The 17,413-nt window shown below is 42.1% G+C and overlaps 1 protein-coding gene across 2 annotated transcripts in view; it reads right to left on the reverse strand.

Annotated features, from left to right (window-relative positions):
• Nucleotides 1–17,413, reverse strand: part of aebp1b (AE binding protein 1b) — a 28,747-nt gene that overhangs the window by 3,905 nt on the left and 7,429 nt on the right. The window contains exons 5-13 of one of the 2 annotated variants that reach the window (XM_072914336.1): nucleotides 15,205–15,282; nucleotides 14,680–14,742; nucleotides 14,443–14,523; nucleotides 8,723–8,794; nucleotides 8,522–8,631; nucleotides 2,317–2,456; nucleotides 2,154–2,238; nucleotides 1,930–2,074; nucleotides 1,769–1,857 (exon numbers count right to left, since the gene is read on the reverse strand). In XM_072914336.1, the coding sequence (XP_072770437.1) occupies nucleotides 1,769–1,857; nucleotides 1,930–2,074; nucleotides 2,154–2,238; nucleotides 2,317–2,456; nucleotides 8,522–8,631; nucleotides 8,723–8,794; nucleotides 14,443–14,523; nucleotides 14,680–14,742; nucleotides 15,205–15,282 (863 nt within the window). Of the gene's footprint in view, nucleotides 1–1,768; nucleotides 1,858–1,929; nucleotides 2,075–2,153; nucleotides 2,239–2,316; nucleotides 2,457–8,521; nucleotides 8,632–8,722; nucleotides 8,795–14,442; nucleotides 14,524–14,679; nucleotides 14,746–15,204; nucleotides 15,283–17,413 lie in introns of both variants that reach the window. The other variant, XM_061986168.2, reaches the window with a different exon arrangement.

Genomic DNA, 17,413 nt, shown 5'->3' on the forward strand with positions numbered 1-17,413 from the left:
CGACTCGTTGTAGGTGGCTACCAATGCAGCTAATGGAAGCAATCCATTCTGCCTCTAAATCACCTTAATGCATCGGAAAACCGCCAACCATACTTCATTTATGTCCACTAACCTGTATAATTACCAAGCTGTAACGACATTGTTATTGTAAGCGCAGACACTGAAGAACTCTTTTTCTAGTTTAGTAACACATCGCCTTATGACGGAATGCTTACGGCATTAGCCGTAAAATAGCTTTTGCTTCAGCAGCTGAATCGCTTGATTTTGTAATGCACAACACAATGTGATAGGACACCATTCTGTACTGACTGAAAAACATGAACAATCAAATTACAGTATCTAAAGCAGTGGTTTTTAACCGTTTTGGAGGTACCGAACCCCACCAGTTTCATATGCGCATTCACCAAACCCTTCTTTAGTGAAAAATAAAAACATTTTTTTTCAAATTCAAGACAAATTTATATGTTTTTGGTAACACTTTAGTATGGGGAACATATTCTAAGTAACAAAGACTTAATTTAGAGTTTTTTGGACACTAGGAGAACATATTCTAAGTAACAAAGACTTACTTTAGAGTTATTCGGTTAGGGTTAGAGGGTTAGGGCCAGGGTTAGAGGGTTAGGGTTATAATAAGGCCATGCCGAATAAGGCATTAATAGGTACTTAATAATGACTAGTTAAGAGCCAATATGTTACTAATTTGCATGTTAATAAGCAACTAATTAATTGTGAATATGTTCCCCATACTAGAGTGTTACCATGTTTTATTACCGGTGCACAAAATGAACCGTGCATGAACATCACTTTGTTCAAAGAACAAAACCAACACAGTGCATAAACTCACAACAAATTACACACCTGCAAATCAGTGTGACTTCTGCTTTTGCCATATCCGTAATACGCCGATAGGGAGAAGATTTATTTACACGATGAGTCGGGTGTGTTTTGACCTCCGCCGAACCCCTGAGCCCGAGTCACCGAACCCCTAGGGTTCGATTGAACCCAGGTTAAGAACCACTGATCTAAAGTATTAGCCCAAATTTCATGTTTTGTTTGTACACAGCTAGCGCTACAGTGGATGTAGTTCTAATAACAAGTATGATGTGCTGCATGTATCACGATCAATATTATAGTGACTTACTCGACTTCCCTGTTTATTTTTGGTATCCACTCAATATCTGTCGGCATAGCTTAGTTCCAAGCTCCACATTTACACGGTCAAGTCCCGCCGTTCCTGACTCACTCGGCTTCCGTCTGCTCCAACGTTTCACCCTCTTTGTATATTCAGCTTCAAAAAGATAAGGTTGTAAATCTTAATTTGTCCAAAATTTGCCATCTTCGTCGTCTATTACCAAGTCTGCCATGCTTAGAACACACACACGCGTTTGTTTCAGGAAGTCAGAAGTGTGTTGCCATGGGCAGCGAAATAAATGAGCCTAAGAAAGATGTCCCGTTAATGCTTAAAATGACCAAAACATGGTACATATTGTACATAGTAAATATTGGTATGAACGTGTTTGTTACTACATTATACGTATACTTGCAGTGTGTGTATAAAACCTTGATGGAAGGTTTTGAAGTTGTTTTTTAAAGGGCTTTGAAGGCCACAGCGGTGACTCCCGTTAGCCGCATCTTGCAAGACGTGTATTCTTATCTCTCACAATGATTGTGAGTGATAGGCAACATTTTCCAAAAATGTGCAGTTCCCCTTTAAAGCTGACATTCCCTTAATTTGTCTTCTTAGGGAGTCATTCAAAAATATACTCACTGCCACCATTTCTGAGTAGCTATGGTGCTTAAACTTCAGGTAATCCACTGGAGTGACTTCATTTTGCCTGTACTGGACAACGTCTGGATCTGTGTGTGACACAGTGAGTGTTATATATGTTTTGTATATCCTTGTATATGCTTTCCTAGTGTGATGCTCACCAGGCAAAGGGCAGCCTAGAACCTCCAGTCTCATACACAGAGTGCCATTCCAGCTTTGAGGAATGATTCGGATGTAACGGGCCACTACTGGTTCTGCGAGCTGGTTCATTACTGGAGTGTCCTTATCGTTGTTTCCAAAGAACAGCTGGGGAAAAAATGAAGAGAAAGAAAATGTATAATGTTGAAGTGCTCAGGATAGTTCCATCTTTTATAGGCGAGCTCACCCAGTCGGCGTATCCATCATGGATAGTGGTCCACTCCCTGCTGTCATTGCTGAAAGCCAGGAAGTATGACGTCATAAAGTCAGTCCTGCAATGACACAAGGAAAGTCGTTACATTGAGACACAGCAGGAGACAAAGTGTTCTTTTGTGTTATTTGTGTCTTACTCGTTTAGGGAGTCCCGACCCTGAGTTATGACTGCAGTGAACTCGGTTGCTCTGCGAGTGTCAATCTCAAACCAGTGAACTTTGTCGTCTGTGTTGGCACACCATGCTCCACCTTGTGCTTTATCTTCATCATCAGAACCCTAGAGGTCAATAAGGACAGGAAAACAGTCTTCATCATTGGTTCGTGCAGGGGGTTGTACAAAACCCAAAACCAGTGAAGTTGGCACGTTGTGTAAATCGTAAATAAAAACAGAATACATTGATTTGCAATTTCCGCAACAAAGAGGAAAAGAACCATTTGGATTTTTATAGGCGCAAAGTTCAAAAGCAAGCATCTGTGATGGTATGGGGGTGTATTAGTGCCAAAGCATGGGCGACTTACACATCTGCGAAGGCACCGTTAATACTGAAAGGTACATACAGGTTTTGGAGCAACATATGTTGCCATCCAAGCAATGTTATCATGGACGCCTCTGCTTATTTCAGCAAGACAATGCCAAGACACGCGTTACAACAGCGTGGCTTCATAGCTACTAGACTGGCCTGCCTGTAGTCCAGACCTGTTCCCCGTTGAAAATGTGTGTCACAATATGAAGCCTAAAATATCACAACGGAGACCCCAGACTGTTGAACAACTTAAGCTGTACATCAAGCAGGAATGGGAAAGAATTCCACCTGAAAAGCTTCAAAAATGTGTCTCATCAGTTCCCAAACGTTTACTGAGTGTTGTTAAAAGGAAAGGCCATGTAACACAGTGGTAAAAATACCAATGTGCCAACTTGTTTGCAATGTGTTGCTGCCATTAAATTCTAAGTTAATGATTATTTGCCAAAAAAATTAAGTATTTCCGTTTGAACATTAAATATCTTATTCAGTTGAATATAAGTTGTAAAGGATTTGCAAATCGTTGTATTCTGTTTTTATTTACGAATTACACAACGTGCCAACTTCACTGGTTTTGGGTTTTGTAATATTTGTACAGTGGAACCTCAATTTTCAAAGCCCTCATTGTACAAACGTTTCGATATACGAAGCACAGGCCAAATACAACATATTTGGTGTGCAAACATTTCATCCACTCTTTGTGTGCCTCGCACCACAACCACTGTGCCAAGCAGCACATACAGTACCGGTAAATTGAGGGCGGGCTGATCGATCACCAGTGCTCATTCAATCAGCAGAGCAATGCTGTTGTTACTTACTCTGCTAAGTACTACTTTGTGTGCTTTTAAAACGTTTTAGCCCTTTTACAGAGTTCAAAGAAAGCAATGGACAAGCTATGTGTGGTTTGAAACATTCAGGAAAGTATCCACAACGTTGTTTACACAGCCCCCCTACCAACAAGGTAGCAACTTGGCTGTTAAAGTTAAGGAATTTAGTGATTTCAAACTGTTAGTGCACCACAGGGCTAGTAACAATTTGTGTGCGTGTTGGCAGGGCCGCTGGATATGAGGACACTTCAGTTGTTTTGACTTCATTATTAAATTGAAAGTTGATCTTTCACCCCCTCGTTATGTTTGTTTGATATACAGTACTGTATAGCGCTTCATATTGTGTTCAAAGTGTGCAAACATTTACTAAAATATTTTGTCAAAGCTGCAACCCATTATTCATGTTTACATTGTTTTTTTTGGGAGAAATTTGCTTTAATATACAAGCTTTCCTGATAACAATTGTTGCTCAAGAACCAATTAAGTTTGTAAATCTAAGTTCTGTACTAAAATAACGCAGAAGATGCATTCTTATTGCTTGCAGCATTCATCAGGACATCAATTAAACCGCTAATACAGAATTAGCGGTCAAATCTTATTAACATTTTTTTTTCAAACTGTTTTATTCCGTAGTTTACACGACAAACTCTGCCTTCATAATAATAGTTTCCAATAATAAATGACAGATTTAGCAACTTAAATAGTTATTTTTGCCATTTGTTTCCCAATATTTTGCTCAAGTATAATAGTATGCAGTCGTTACTGTAGCCACAAACCACAAATAATACATTAGTCAAAATTATTATGACTATTTTCTTTTTCAAAGTGACTCTTGTGTTAGAGCATAGAAGATTAAGAGTTTAGGTGTACCTAATGCACTGCAAAAAGTCAGTGTTCAAAAACAAGAACATAATACAAAAATTAGGGGTATTTTATTTCAACTAAGCAAAATTATCTGCCAATAGAACAAGAAAATTTAGCTTGTCAAGACTTTCCAAAACAAGTAAAATTAGTAAACCTCAATGAACCCAAAAATACCTTAAAATAAGTATATTCTCACTAATAACAACTGTACTACTATATGAGTATGTATTTTCTATTGTTCCATTGAAAATAAAACAGCAAAGTCTATTTGGCTGTCATCTGTTTTAATCCATCCATCCATCCATCCATCTTCTTCCGCTTATCCGAGGTCGGGTCGCGGGGGCAGCAGCCTAAGCAGGGAAGCCCAGACTTCCCTCTCCCCAGCCACTTCGTCCAGCTCCTCCCGGTGGATCCCGAGGCGTTCCCAGGCCAGCCGGGAGACATAGTCTTCCCAACGTGTCCTGGGTCTTCCCCGTGGCCTCCTACCGGTCGGACGTGCCCGAAACACCTCCCGAGGGAGGCGTTCGGGTGGCATCCTGACCAGATGCCCGAACCACCTCATCTGGCTCCTCTCGATATGGAGGAGCAGCGGCTTTACTTTGAGCTCCCCCCGGATGGCAGAGCTTCTCACCCTATCTCTAAGGGAGAGCCCCGCCACCCGGCGGAGGAAACTCATTTCGGCCGCTTGTACCCGTGATCTTGTCCTTTCGGTCATGACCCAAAGCTCATGACCATAGGTGAGGATGGGAACGTAGATCGACCGGTAAATCGAGAGCTTTGCCTTCTGGCTCAGCTCCTTCTTCACCACAACGGATCGATACAGCGTCCGCATTACTGAAGATGCCGCACCGATCCGCCTGTCGATCTCACGATCCACTCTTGCCTCACTCGTGAACAAGACTCCGAGGTACTTGAACTCCTCCACTTGGGGCAAGATCTCCTCCCCAACCCGGAGATGGCACTCCACCCTTTTCCGGGCGAGAACCATGGACTCGGATTTGGAGGTGCTGATTCTCATCCCAGTCGCTTCACACTCGGCTGCGAACCGATCCAGTGAGAGCTGAAGATCTTGGCCAGATGAAGCCATCAGGACCACATCATCTGCAAAAAGCAGAGACCTAATCCTGCAGCCACCAAACCAGATACCCTCAACGCCCTGACTGCGCCTAGAAATTCTGTCCATAAAGGTTATGAACAGAATCGGTGACAAAGGGCAGCCCTGGCGGAGTCCAACCCTCACTGGAAACGTGTCCGACTTACTGCCGGCAATGCGGACCAAGCTCTGACACCGATTATACAGGGAGCGAACCGCCACAATAAGACAGTCCGTTACCCCATACTCTCTGAGCACTCCCCACAGGACTTCCCGGGGTACACGGTCGAATGCCTTCTCCAAGTCCACAAAGCACATGTAGACTGGTTGGGCAAACTCCCATGCACCCTCAAGGACCCTGCCGAGAGTATAGAGCTGGTCCACAGTTCCACGACCAGGACGAAAACCACACTGTTCCTCCTGAATCCGAGGTTCGACTATCCGGCGTAGCCTCCTCTCCAGTACACCTGAATAGACCTTACCGGGAAGGCTGAGGAGTGTGATCCCACGATAGTTGGAACACACCCTCCGGTTCCCCTTCTTAAAGAGAGGAACCACCACCCCGGTCTGCCAATCCAGAGGTACCGCCCCCGATGTCCACGCGATGTTGCAGAGTCGTGTCAACCAAGACAGCCCCACAACATCCAGAGCCTTAAGGAACTCCGGGCGGATCTCATCCACCCCCGGGGCCTTGCCACCGAGGAGCTTTTTAACTACCTCGGCAACCTCAGCCCCAGAAATAGGAGAGCCCACCACAGATTCCCCAGGCCCTGCTTCCTCATAGGAAGACGTGCTGGTAGGATTGAGGAGGTCTTCGAAGTATTCTCTCCACCGATCCACAACATCCGCAGTCGAGGTCAACAGAGCACCATCCCCACCATACACGGTGTTGACACTGCACTGCTTCCCCTTCCTGAGGCGGCGGATGGTGGTCCAGAATTGCTTCGAAGCCGTCCGGAAGTCTTTTTCCATGGCCTCACCGAACTCCTCCCATGTCCGAGTTTTTGCCTCCGCGACCGCTGAAGCCGCACACCGCTTGGCCTGTCGGTACCTGTCTGCTGCGTCAGGAGTCCCATGAGCCAAAAGAACCCGATAGGACTCCTTCTTCAGCTTGACGGCATCCCTCACCGCCGGTGTCCACCAACGGGTTCTAGGATTACCGCCACGACAGGCACCAACTACCCTGCGGCCACAGCTCCAATCGGCCGCCCCGACAACAGAGGTACGGAACATCGTCCACTCGGACTCAATGTCCAGCGCCTCCCTCGTGACATGTTCAAAGTTCTTCCGGAGGTGGGAATTGAAACTCTCTCTGACAGGAGACTCTGCTAGACGTTCCCAGCAAACCCTCACAATGCGTTTGGGCCTGCCAGGTCTGTCCGGCATCCTCCCCCACCATCGCAGCCAACTCACCACCAGGTGGTGATCGGTAGAAAGCTCCGCCCCTCTCTTCACCCGAGTGTCCAAAACATGAGGCCGCAAATCCGATGACACAACTACAAAGTCGATCATGGAACTGCGGCCTAGGGTGTCCTGGTGCCAAGTGCACATATGGACACCCTTATGTTTGAACATGGTGTTTGTTATTGACAATCCGTGACGAGCACAAAAGTCCAATAACAAAACACCACTCGGGTTCAGATCCGGGCGGCCATTCTTCCCAATCACGCCTCTCCAGGTTTCACTGTCGTTGCCAACATGAGCGTTGAAGTCCCCCAGTAGAACGAGGGAATCACCCGGGGGAGCACTCTCCAGTACTCCCTCGAGTGAATCCAAAAAGGGTGGGTAATCTGAACTGCCGTTGGGCGCGTAAGCGCAAACAACAGTCAGGACCCGTCCCCCCACCCGAAGGCGGAGGGAGGCTACCCTCTCGTCCACCGGGTTGAACTCCAACGTGCAGGCTTTGAGCCGAGGGGAAACAAGAATTGCCACCCCAGCCCGTCGCCTCTCATTGCTGGCAACGCCAGAGTGGAAGAGAGTCCAGCCCCTGTCAAGAGAACTGGTTCCAGAGCCCTTGCTGTGCGTCGAAGTGAGTCCGACTATATCTAGCCGGAACTTCTCCACCTCACGCACTAGCTCAGGCTCCTTCCCCCCCAGCGAGGTGACGTTCCACGTCCCAAGAGCTAGCTTCTGTAGCCGAGGATCGGACCGCCAAGTGCCCTGCCTTCGGCTTCCGCCCAGCTCACATCGCACCCGACCTCTATGACCCCTGCTATGGGTGGTGAGCCCATTGGAGGGGGGACCCACGTTGCCTCTTCGGGCTGTGCCCGGCCGGGCCCCATGGGGACAGGCCCGGCCACCAGGCGCTCGCCATCGTGCCACACCTCCGGGCCTGGCTCCAGAGGAGGGCCCCGGTGACCCGCGTCCGGGCGAGGGAAATCTGGGTTCCTTGTTCGTGTTCTTCATAGAGGTCTTCGATTCGTTTTAATATGAGACACAATTGTGTCAAAGTCATGATTTTTTTTTTACATGCTTGAAATAAGAAATTATTACTTTAAAAAAGTAGTTTTATACTTGTGAGTGTTGATGACACAGCTTTGCAACAGTTGATATTCTAGTTTCAAGCATGTTTTACTCAATATAGGTCATAAAATCTCAGCAACAAGCTGTAATATCTTACTGAGATCATTTCGGACCAAAACCCTTAAAACAAGTAAAACACTGTAACATAAAATCTGCTTAGTGAGAAGAATGATCTTATCAGACAGAAAATAAGCAAATACTGTATCACCCTTATTTGAGACATTTAATCTTACTTAGATTTCAGTTTTTGCAGTGTGGTATGGTAATGCTCGTGTTTTACTTTATACTTCATGTCAAAGGTAGACCATTCATTTGCATAAGTGTAACAACAACATAATGACTGACATGCAAACTATCCTAGAGTTGGTTTGGTACAAAATGTCCATTTAGGTAGTCTGCTTTTAATTATTTTGCAGCATGTCTCTAGATGTGTAGGTGGTTAGAGTTGGTTTACAGACGTTTCCAGTGTGTAAGTGACGCCTGTGATAGTGTGCACATCCTGATTGATGTGTACCTGCATGTTGAGGCGTGCCTTCTGAGGGGCAAAGTCATATTGAGACATAGAGGAAGCGGTGAGCTGATCTGGTTCGATCCTGTGGGACTCCATGCCCAGGGGAGGACATTCTGAGACACACAGCACAGGAAATACATGTCGTATGAGGAAAAAGCAAAGCATCTGATATGTTTTCCAGATTGTGGACAGCATTTGACTCACTCTTTGGCTCTTTATAGACACGTGGTCTGTTCTTGGCACGCTCTTCGGCCTCCTTCAGTCTCTGTGCTCTCTCTGGCAGAGGTCAGAAAAACAGTCTTTACGCAAAAATAAATTCCACACCATTGGCCCCTGAACCTCCCCCATCTTGTGCAACCCAGATTCCATCAGGGGAAATCATCATCACTGTTGCATGTTCTCATCCCAAAAATCCTCATGAAGAGAGCACTTGAAAAACAATAGGAACAATTCGAATACACTTCCACTTCAAGTGCTCATGAACGTTTTTTAATAATAGGATTTTCCACTGGAATGTTCTGTTTTCTGTTGCCCTTAAGGCGCAATAGTTACTGTCCTAGACAATAACAATTATATTATTTAACAATAATATTTGTGTTTTTATACAATCATTTGCTACCCTTTATCCTACTTTTGTCACGGGTGAACTGGAGACAGACAATTTGTGCACAATTGTTATAATATACTGTCGTGGTCAAAAGTTTACATACACTTGCGAAGGACATAATGTCATGGCTGTCTTGAGTTTCCAGTAATTTATACAACTTTTATTTTTTTGTAGTAGAGTGATTGGAGCACATATTTGTTGGTCACAAAAAAAAATTCATGAAATTTGGTTCTTTTATGAATTTACTATGGATCTACTGAAAATGTGACCAAATCTGCAGGGTCAAAAGTATACATACATCAATGTTAATATTTGATTACATGTCCCTTGGCAAGTTTCACTGCAATAAGGTGCTTTTGGTAGCCGTCCACAAGCTTCTGGTTGAATTTTTGACCACTCCTATTGAAAAAATTGGTGCAGTTCAGCTAAATTTGGTTTGGTTTTCTGACATGGACTTGTTTCTTCAGCATTGTCCACACGTTTAAGTCAGGACTTTGAGAAGGCTATTCTAAAACCTTAATTCTAGCCGGATTTAGCCATTCCTTTACCATGTTTGACGTGTGTTTGGGGTCACTGTCCTGTTGGAACACCCAACTGCGCCCAAGACCCAAACTCCGGGCTGATGACTTTAGGTTGTCCTGAAGAATTTGGAGGTATTCCTCCTTTTTCATTGTCCCATTTACTCTCTGTAAAGCACCAGTTCCATTGGCAGCAAAACAGGCCCATAGCATCATCATTGGTGGTCACTCGGAACGAGTATGACGATCCTCCTGGTAGGGGTGTATCCCTTTATGGAGGATGCCTGTGCGTGACTTTGTTTTACGTAGGGAGACTGGTGCACAGACAGTCACCACACGATCCTTGACAGAATCGGGTCAGGGTCCAGTGGCATGGAGTCCAAGACGACTGGGGACCCTTTTCTGCTGCAGCCGTTGTGGTAGTTCTTAAATCTACCGTCTTCCGCCTGCTCCGCCGTTGAGGTCTTCACCGTATCCCAGGTGTCCCTTGGCAAAGGCCAAGGGACACCTGGGATACGGTGAAGTAACCTCCTAGTGCCCCAAGACCCCATAGAGGAGCCTCCACTGCTGGATGCACTTTAACGTCATGCCCAGGACAGTAAAGCACCAGTTACATTGGCAGCAAAACAGGCCCAGAGCATAATACTATCACCACCATGCTTTATGGTAGAGTTGGTGTTCCTGGGATTAAAGGCCTCACCTTTTCCCCTCCAAACATATTGCTGGGTATTGTGGCCAAACAGCTGACATCACATGGACAGAGATAAGACCTTCTGGAGGAAAGTTATGTGGATGGCTACCAAAAGCGCCTTGTTGCCAAGGAACATGTAACCAAAAATTAACATTGCTGTATGTATACTTTTGACCCAGCAGATTTGGTCACATTTTCATCCATCCATCTATCCATTTTCTACCGCTTGTCCCTTTTGGGGTCACAGGGTTTTCAGTGGACCCATAATAAATTCATAAAAGAACCAAACTTCATGAATGTTTTTTTGTGACAAACAAGTATGTGCTCCAATCACTCTATCACAAAAAAACAAGAGTTGTAGAAATTATTGGAAACTCAAGACAGCCACTGTTCTTTACAAGTGTATGTAAACTTTTGACCACGACTGTACATTCAATGATAGCTAAAGATTTAAGTCGCTATCATTAGTTACCAACACACAAAACTAATGTGCACAATGTCATTATGAACTGAAAGCAGTAAGGTTGGATGTAATGCTTAAACTACATTGGAAAGTTAGCCCCTCGTAGGCATCCGTGTAAGGTTGCAAACAGCCCTCTTTGAGAATTGATGCATTGTGTGAAATTGTTCGTGGAAGACTTGCACGACTTGGTTGTAACCAGAAGAGGCGTTGTTGATTCACTCTGATGCGGTTTTAAAGAAGAATGACATGATGTCCGCAATGGAAAGTTGAGTTTCATCCACGCGGCTCTGCACTCCAGCACAATTACAATTTATTGAATCAAAATGCATCAATGATATATTCAGATAAGGATGGGCATCATTTGAATTTAATTTTTCCCCAAAAATCTTGATTTCGATTTTAAGAGGCAGATTAAAAAATGTACTATGAATTTCTCACAGGGCTATTTTCAACCAGTATACAGTGCAGCCGCAAAGTATTCAGAGCACTTCACTTTTTCCACATTTTATTTTACAGCCAAAATGGAATAAATTCATTTTCATCCTCAAAATTCTACACACAATCCCATAATGACAAAGTGATTTTTTAAATTTATTTAGCAAATTTATTACAAGTAAAAAATCACCTGTAAATAAGTATACACAGCCTTTGCTCAATACTTAGTTGATACACCTTCAGCAGCACTTACAGCCTCGAGTCTTTTTGAATACGATGCCACAAGCTTGGCCCACCTATCGTTGGGCTGTTTTGCCCATTCCTTTTTGTTATTTTGGATATAAATATAGTCTGTAGAATTTTGATGACAAAAGGGAATTTATTAAACTTTGGAATAAGGCTGTAACATGAGAAAATGTGGAAAAAAATGAAGCACCGTGGATACTTTCCAAATGCACTATATACATATTAATCCTTTAAACTAAAAATATACACATCATTAAGTTTATTTCTACAGGAGTAAGCTTCTATAAATGTTTCACTTTATTTTTGAAAACCTCATTAGAAAAATATTAACACATGTTAGAAGTAGGGATGTTCCAATCAAATAATGCCAATCATCTATGAGTGAAATTGGCCATACTGATCACATGTATTAACTGTATTTTTTCATTCTATTTGCTTTAGACATCACAATTTCAACTCAATATTTTCACTACTTTTTTTTTCTCTATAACTCGATAACTAAACACAATAAATACTATTTAATACTCTTTTAAATCCTTTGGTTTTTGCCCTCAAGGTCATCCTGTGTACTGGGAACTATTCCCTGAGTTTCTAAACACTAACAAAACATATATATTGATCTAATCACTCTAGTATTGATCATATACTCATACTGATCATATACTCATAGTATCAACACTACCGATTTATGGATCAATCCCTTTTTCCCTTCGAAGTGCTTGGCAGTGGCCGCTAAACTGCAACAAAGCAGCCCAACAGTTGTTACATAATCCTCATTCCAATCTACTTTCTAATCTACTTGTTAAATTCCTGTTAATAGTTGCTTACTTTCAATCTCCACTTCAACTTTACTAAGCACTTATTTATTGTGTTTCAAGCTACCGGTAGTTTAGCAGCTGGCTTAGCAATTACGGTAGCTTGCCTGCTTCTACTTGCACTGCAAAAAGTCAGTGTTCAAAAACAAGAAAAAAAAATACAAAAATTAGGCGTATTTTATTTGAACTAAGCAAAATTATCTGCCAATAGAACAAAAAAATTTGGCTTGTTAAGACTTTCCAAAACAAGTAAAATTAGCTAACCTCGATGAACCCAAAAATACCTTTAAAATAAGTACATTCTCACTAATAACAAGTGCACATTTCTTGGTTGAAAAATATTCTTAGATTAAGTAAATGCTAGTGCCATTATCTTGGCATAATGATATGCGCTTGGCACCATGATTTTTTTTTTCATGCTTGAAGTAAGAAATTATTACTTTAAAAAAGTAGTTTTATACTTGTGAGTGTTGACACAGATTTGCAACAGTTGATATTCTAGTTTCAAGCATGTTTTACTCAATATAGGTCATAAAATCTCAGCAACAAGCTGTAATATCTTACTGAGATCATTTCGAACCAAAACCCTTAAAACAAGTAAAACATTAACATAAAATCTGCTTAGTGAGAATACTTATTTTATCAGACAGAAAATAAGCAAATATCACCCTTATTTGAGATATTTAATCTTACTTAGATTTTAGTTTTTGCAGTGTGCCCTTGCTCGGTGTGTCCTCCAGTGATAATAATACTCGTAAGAAATGTAGTTTATTTACCGTAATGGAGGAATATTCACTTTGGGGAGCGGCTCCACATATGTGAAAATACAGTTGGCTGCTCGCCGCCTTTGTGGCAGCTAATCCTTGTAGTCGGCGGACTGAGCATCGAAAATAGGTTTGAAAATTGGGACGGTTCTGGGATGTAAGACCCAGTTCGCATTGATACTTTATGCCCAACCCTAGAATTACAGTAAATGTATACAAAAATACTAAAAAATAACAATCAGTTTGGGAACGGTTTGGCCTTTTAAGAAAATAAATATCAGTGTAAAGCAGACCTGGGCAAATTAAGCCCCGGGGGCCACATGCGGCCCGTTAAGCTTTTCAATCTGGCCCGCCGGACATTCCCAAATAATTTTTTTAGATCTTTAAAATGGAAACTGTAGCTGCCATTATGATGTGCATTGATGTTTTCTAATGACCGTAAGTCTTGAACTATACAAAGTATTTCAATGGTTGGAATCTGCGCTTTTGCATGATATACTAGTTATTATGGTAATCTAAGTCAGAGCAGCTCAGACGAGGCACCAAGCAGTGTGGGTGGGGAGCGTTTCCACAGAGTGTTTCCATAGCGGCCAGCCTAAAATGCGGGTGTCAGGAGCAGATTTTTTACAACAAAGTTCTAAAGCTTAGTGATTTATCAGATGTATCAGATTATAGGTGGGGGTTTTTTTCGCTGTGTTTGTTGCATTTTTGTTGCGTTTCGCTTGATTGTAAAATATGTCGACGTTCATATTTTGTCAATATTCAGTGTTTTATCGTTCATAGAAAAATTCAAAATTCCATTCCGTTTTTTAAGGCGGTTTGTCATAACGTTTTTAGCATTCAATCAGACATTATTGTGAGGTTTTGTATTAGTGTTCCTGAAAATAGATATATCGGCCCCCAGACACTTTTTTTCCTCTAAATTTGGCCCCTGAGTCAAAATAATTGCCCAGGCCTGGTGTAAATACTAATGCATTTACACACATGGTATGTGGGTGCAAATCTATGCACTTTTTCGGTCCTCCTGCTGCCATTTTACTTAAAATGAGCTAAACTCGCTGATTAATCAAAAGCCAGTTTAACCACCTGCAAAGCCTCGAGCTCTCCGGTCACATGTGGCAAACGTGTGAGGAAGACTTTTTAGCGTTATGGGGCACATTTGCCTAGCGGGAAATCACATCTGTCTTCTCTTATGAGAGAAATGCGATCCAGTGGGAGTGAACATGCTGTTATCTGGTATTACTTTTGCACTTAGGTCGCAGGCCACTTTCACTCTGGCAAGCATGCTATATCGTACGTCACGTCGTCACAGGGCAATATATAATGATTTTTATTTTTTTTTTAAAAGGATGGAGAAAGAAAAATTCCCAGTTTGGCTGGCTTACCCTTCTCTTCCCTTTCTCTTTCTTTTTGTGCCTGCTCTCTTTCTTTCTCCATCCATTTGTCATCAGTTTCACCTTTTCTCCCTGCAGACAATAAGCAATAAGAACATGGAGGATAATTAGGCTTTGCACAGCTTTTTATGCCAATAGGAGTCACAAACCGTAAAGGAAGGGTGACACAATTTAAACCTTAATTGCGAAACACTTGGAAACTCATGGAAAGTGTGTGTGTTCACTCACTCATTCCGTACTCATCGTACTCGTCATACCACGTCTCCTCATAGGGTGGATTTCTTGTAGGCTCTTCTACATAAAAACATTCAAGCGATAAACATGGCGTTTGTAGTTCATTCTGCAGTGTTTTACGAGATGGTGCAAGCCTGCAACCACAACAACCGTTTTCTATTTGAAGCAATGTTACTCCAACCAAGCCACTTCAGAGTTCAGTCTTCCATTTCGTTTTCCAGGAATGATAACAAAGTTTCAATATGACCACAGTCTTATAAATTAAAAAAAAAACACTACCATGGAAAGTTTGTGCTGTGAAGCATGCACCCACCCCCTCTTTGTCTGGAAAGTAGGACAGACTTTAATGTTATTCCCGTGTGCTGAATTAGTCATTATTTCTCACATGCTCTCATCTTTGCAGCACAAATGGAGGAATTGAGTATATATCTGCACAGACAGTCATGAGATATCCCTCCTCGTGCATGTACTTATAAAGTTGATAGATGACTTTTGACAAGTTTGTGTGACAGTCCTTACCTGTTAGAGTTTCGACTTCGATTTCAGGGTTGACTTCTTCTTCACCATCTGGAAATTGAACTTTTTCTGGCACCTCAACTGCCGCAAGAAAAGATTAGATCAGGAATTAATCAAATCCAAAAAGCTCTTACACAACATGAGCAGAGTTATCATTCTTATGTCGAATTGTAGTGGGATGGAGTGAATAGTTGCCTACTAATCTCTAAACCACTTCCTAATATCACTTTGCTCATATCCAAAGAACACTGTCAGCATATTTGGCATATCCAATGTCATCTGCTGTGGACATCAGTTTTTTGTCTTTTTTGGAAAATACATTTGCCCTGTTAAGGAAAACACACAAATCCTCTGGATGGAGGGTGGTTTATCTTTAAACTTTTTAAAAATAGATTTACAACTAATTGCTTGGATTTACATGACGTCAAGTCTGGCTCATATCCGGCTTATTAAATATGCGTGGTGGTCAAGCAAGCCTTTGGTCTCAATGAGTACTCGGCGCCATTTAGCCTTTCTCGAAGAAAAATGCTTACCGTATTTTTCGGAGTATAAGTCGCAGTCCGATATTATCGGCCGATAAATGCTTTAAAATGTAATATCGGAAATTATCGGTATCGGTTTCTAAAAGTAAAATTTATGACTTTTTAAAACGCCGCTGTACGGAGTGGTACACGGACGTAGGGAAATGTACAGAGTGCCAATAAACCTTAAAGACACTGTCTTTGCGTGCCGGCCCAATCACATAATGTCTACGGCTGGCCGTATAAACAACTTTAACACTGTTACAAATATGCGCCACACTGTGAACCCACACCAAACAAGAATGACAAACACATTTCGGGAGAACGTCCGCACCGTAACACAACATAAACACAACAGAACAAATACCCAGAACCCCTTGCAGCAGTAATTCTTCCGGGACACTACAATATACACCCCCCGCTACCCCCTACCCCTCCCACCTCAACCTCCTCATGCTCTCTCAGAGAGAGCATGTCCCAAATTCAAAGCTGCTGTTTTGAGGCATGTTAAAAAAAATAATGCACTTTGTGACTTCAATAATAAATATGGCAGTGCCATGTTGGCATTTTTTTCCATAACTTGAGTTGATTTATTTTGGAAAACCTTGTTACATTGTTTAATGCATCCAGCGGGACATCACAACAAAATTAAGCATAATAATGTGTTAATTCCACGACTGTATATATCGGTATCGGTTGATATCGGAATCGGTAATTAAGAGTTGGACAATATCGAATATCAGCAAAAAAGCCATTATTGGACATCTCTAGTCCATATGGTAACAAGACAAAAACCAAATATGCTGATGATTCAGTAATTGTTAGTTTGTTAAATGGATATGCAGTCTCTGGTGTCAGCTGTCTGGTGCTCGTCGTCGTACTGTAGTTTTTTTGCATCGACTCGTCCTCGCAAGACGCAAAGTTGAATCATGACATACAACCTTACCCGTGCAAAAACGATGCATTTTTATCCGGGAGAGTCTTGATACCAATTTCCTTGTGTAAGCCACACTCAAAGAAAGTTGTAGGCCTCCATGCTTTTCCAAGTTTCCATCTGTTTTGTCGTGTGGAATGACGTTTGAGCACAACATAGTTCGACGCGTCTGGGAGCTCCACCGACGAATAATCCTTGATATCACTCGGTAAATATGTTTTTTAATAAAGCATAGGGATCTTTTTCATTGCATAGTTTTTTTTTTTTAAATTTTTGCTCGTATCGGCTTTTTGCAGGAAAATCTAGGCCCTTTGCGTACTCAGAGAGACCACCACTGTTTTTCCCTTCTGAGAAAAAGTCATGTGACGAATTACAAGCTATATACTGTACATATTAATTACTTTAACAGACACCGTTATCATTGCTTTACACTGACAACTGTATTCATAATCTACGACTATTAACTAGAGGTGTCCGATAATGGCTTTTTTGCCGATATCCGATATTCCGATATTGTCCAACTCTTAATTACCGATTCCGATATCAACTGATACTGATATATACTGTGGAATTAACACATTATTATGCCTAATTTTGTTGTGATGCCCCGCTGGATGCATTAAACAATGTAACAAGGTTTTCCAAAATAAATCAACTCAAGTTATGGAAAAAAATTCCAACATGGCACTGCCATATTTATTATTGAAGTCACAAAGTGCATTATTTTTTTTTAACATGCCTCAAAACAGCAGCTTGG

The sequence above is a fragment of the Nerophis lumbriciformis genome, linkage group LG12, assembly GCF_033978685.3.
Source record: "Nerophis lumbriciformis linkage group LG12, RoL_Nlum_v2.1, whole genome shotgun sequence".
Taxonomy (NCBI): Eukaryota; Metazoa; Chordata; class Actinopteri; order Syngnathiformes; family Syngnathidae; genus Nerophis; species Nerophis lumbriciformis.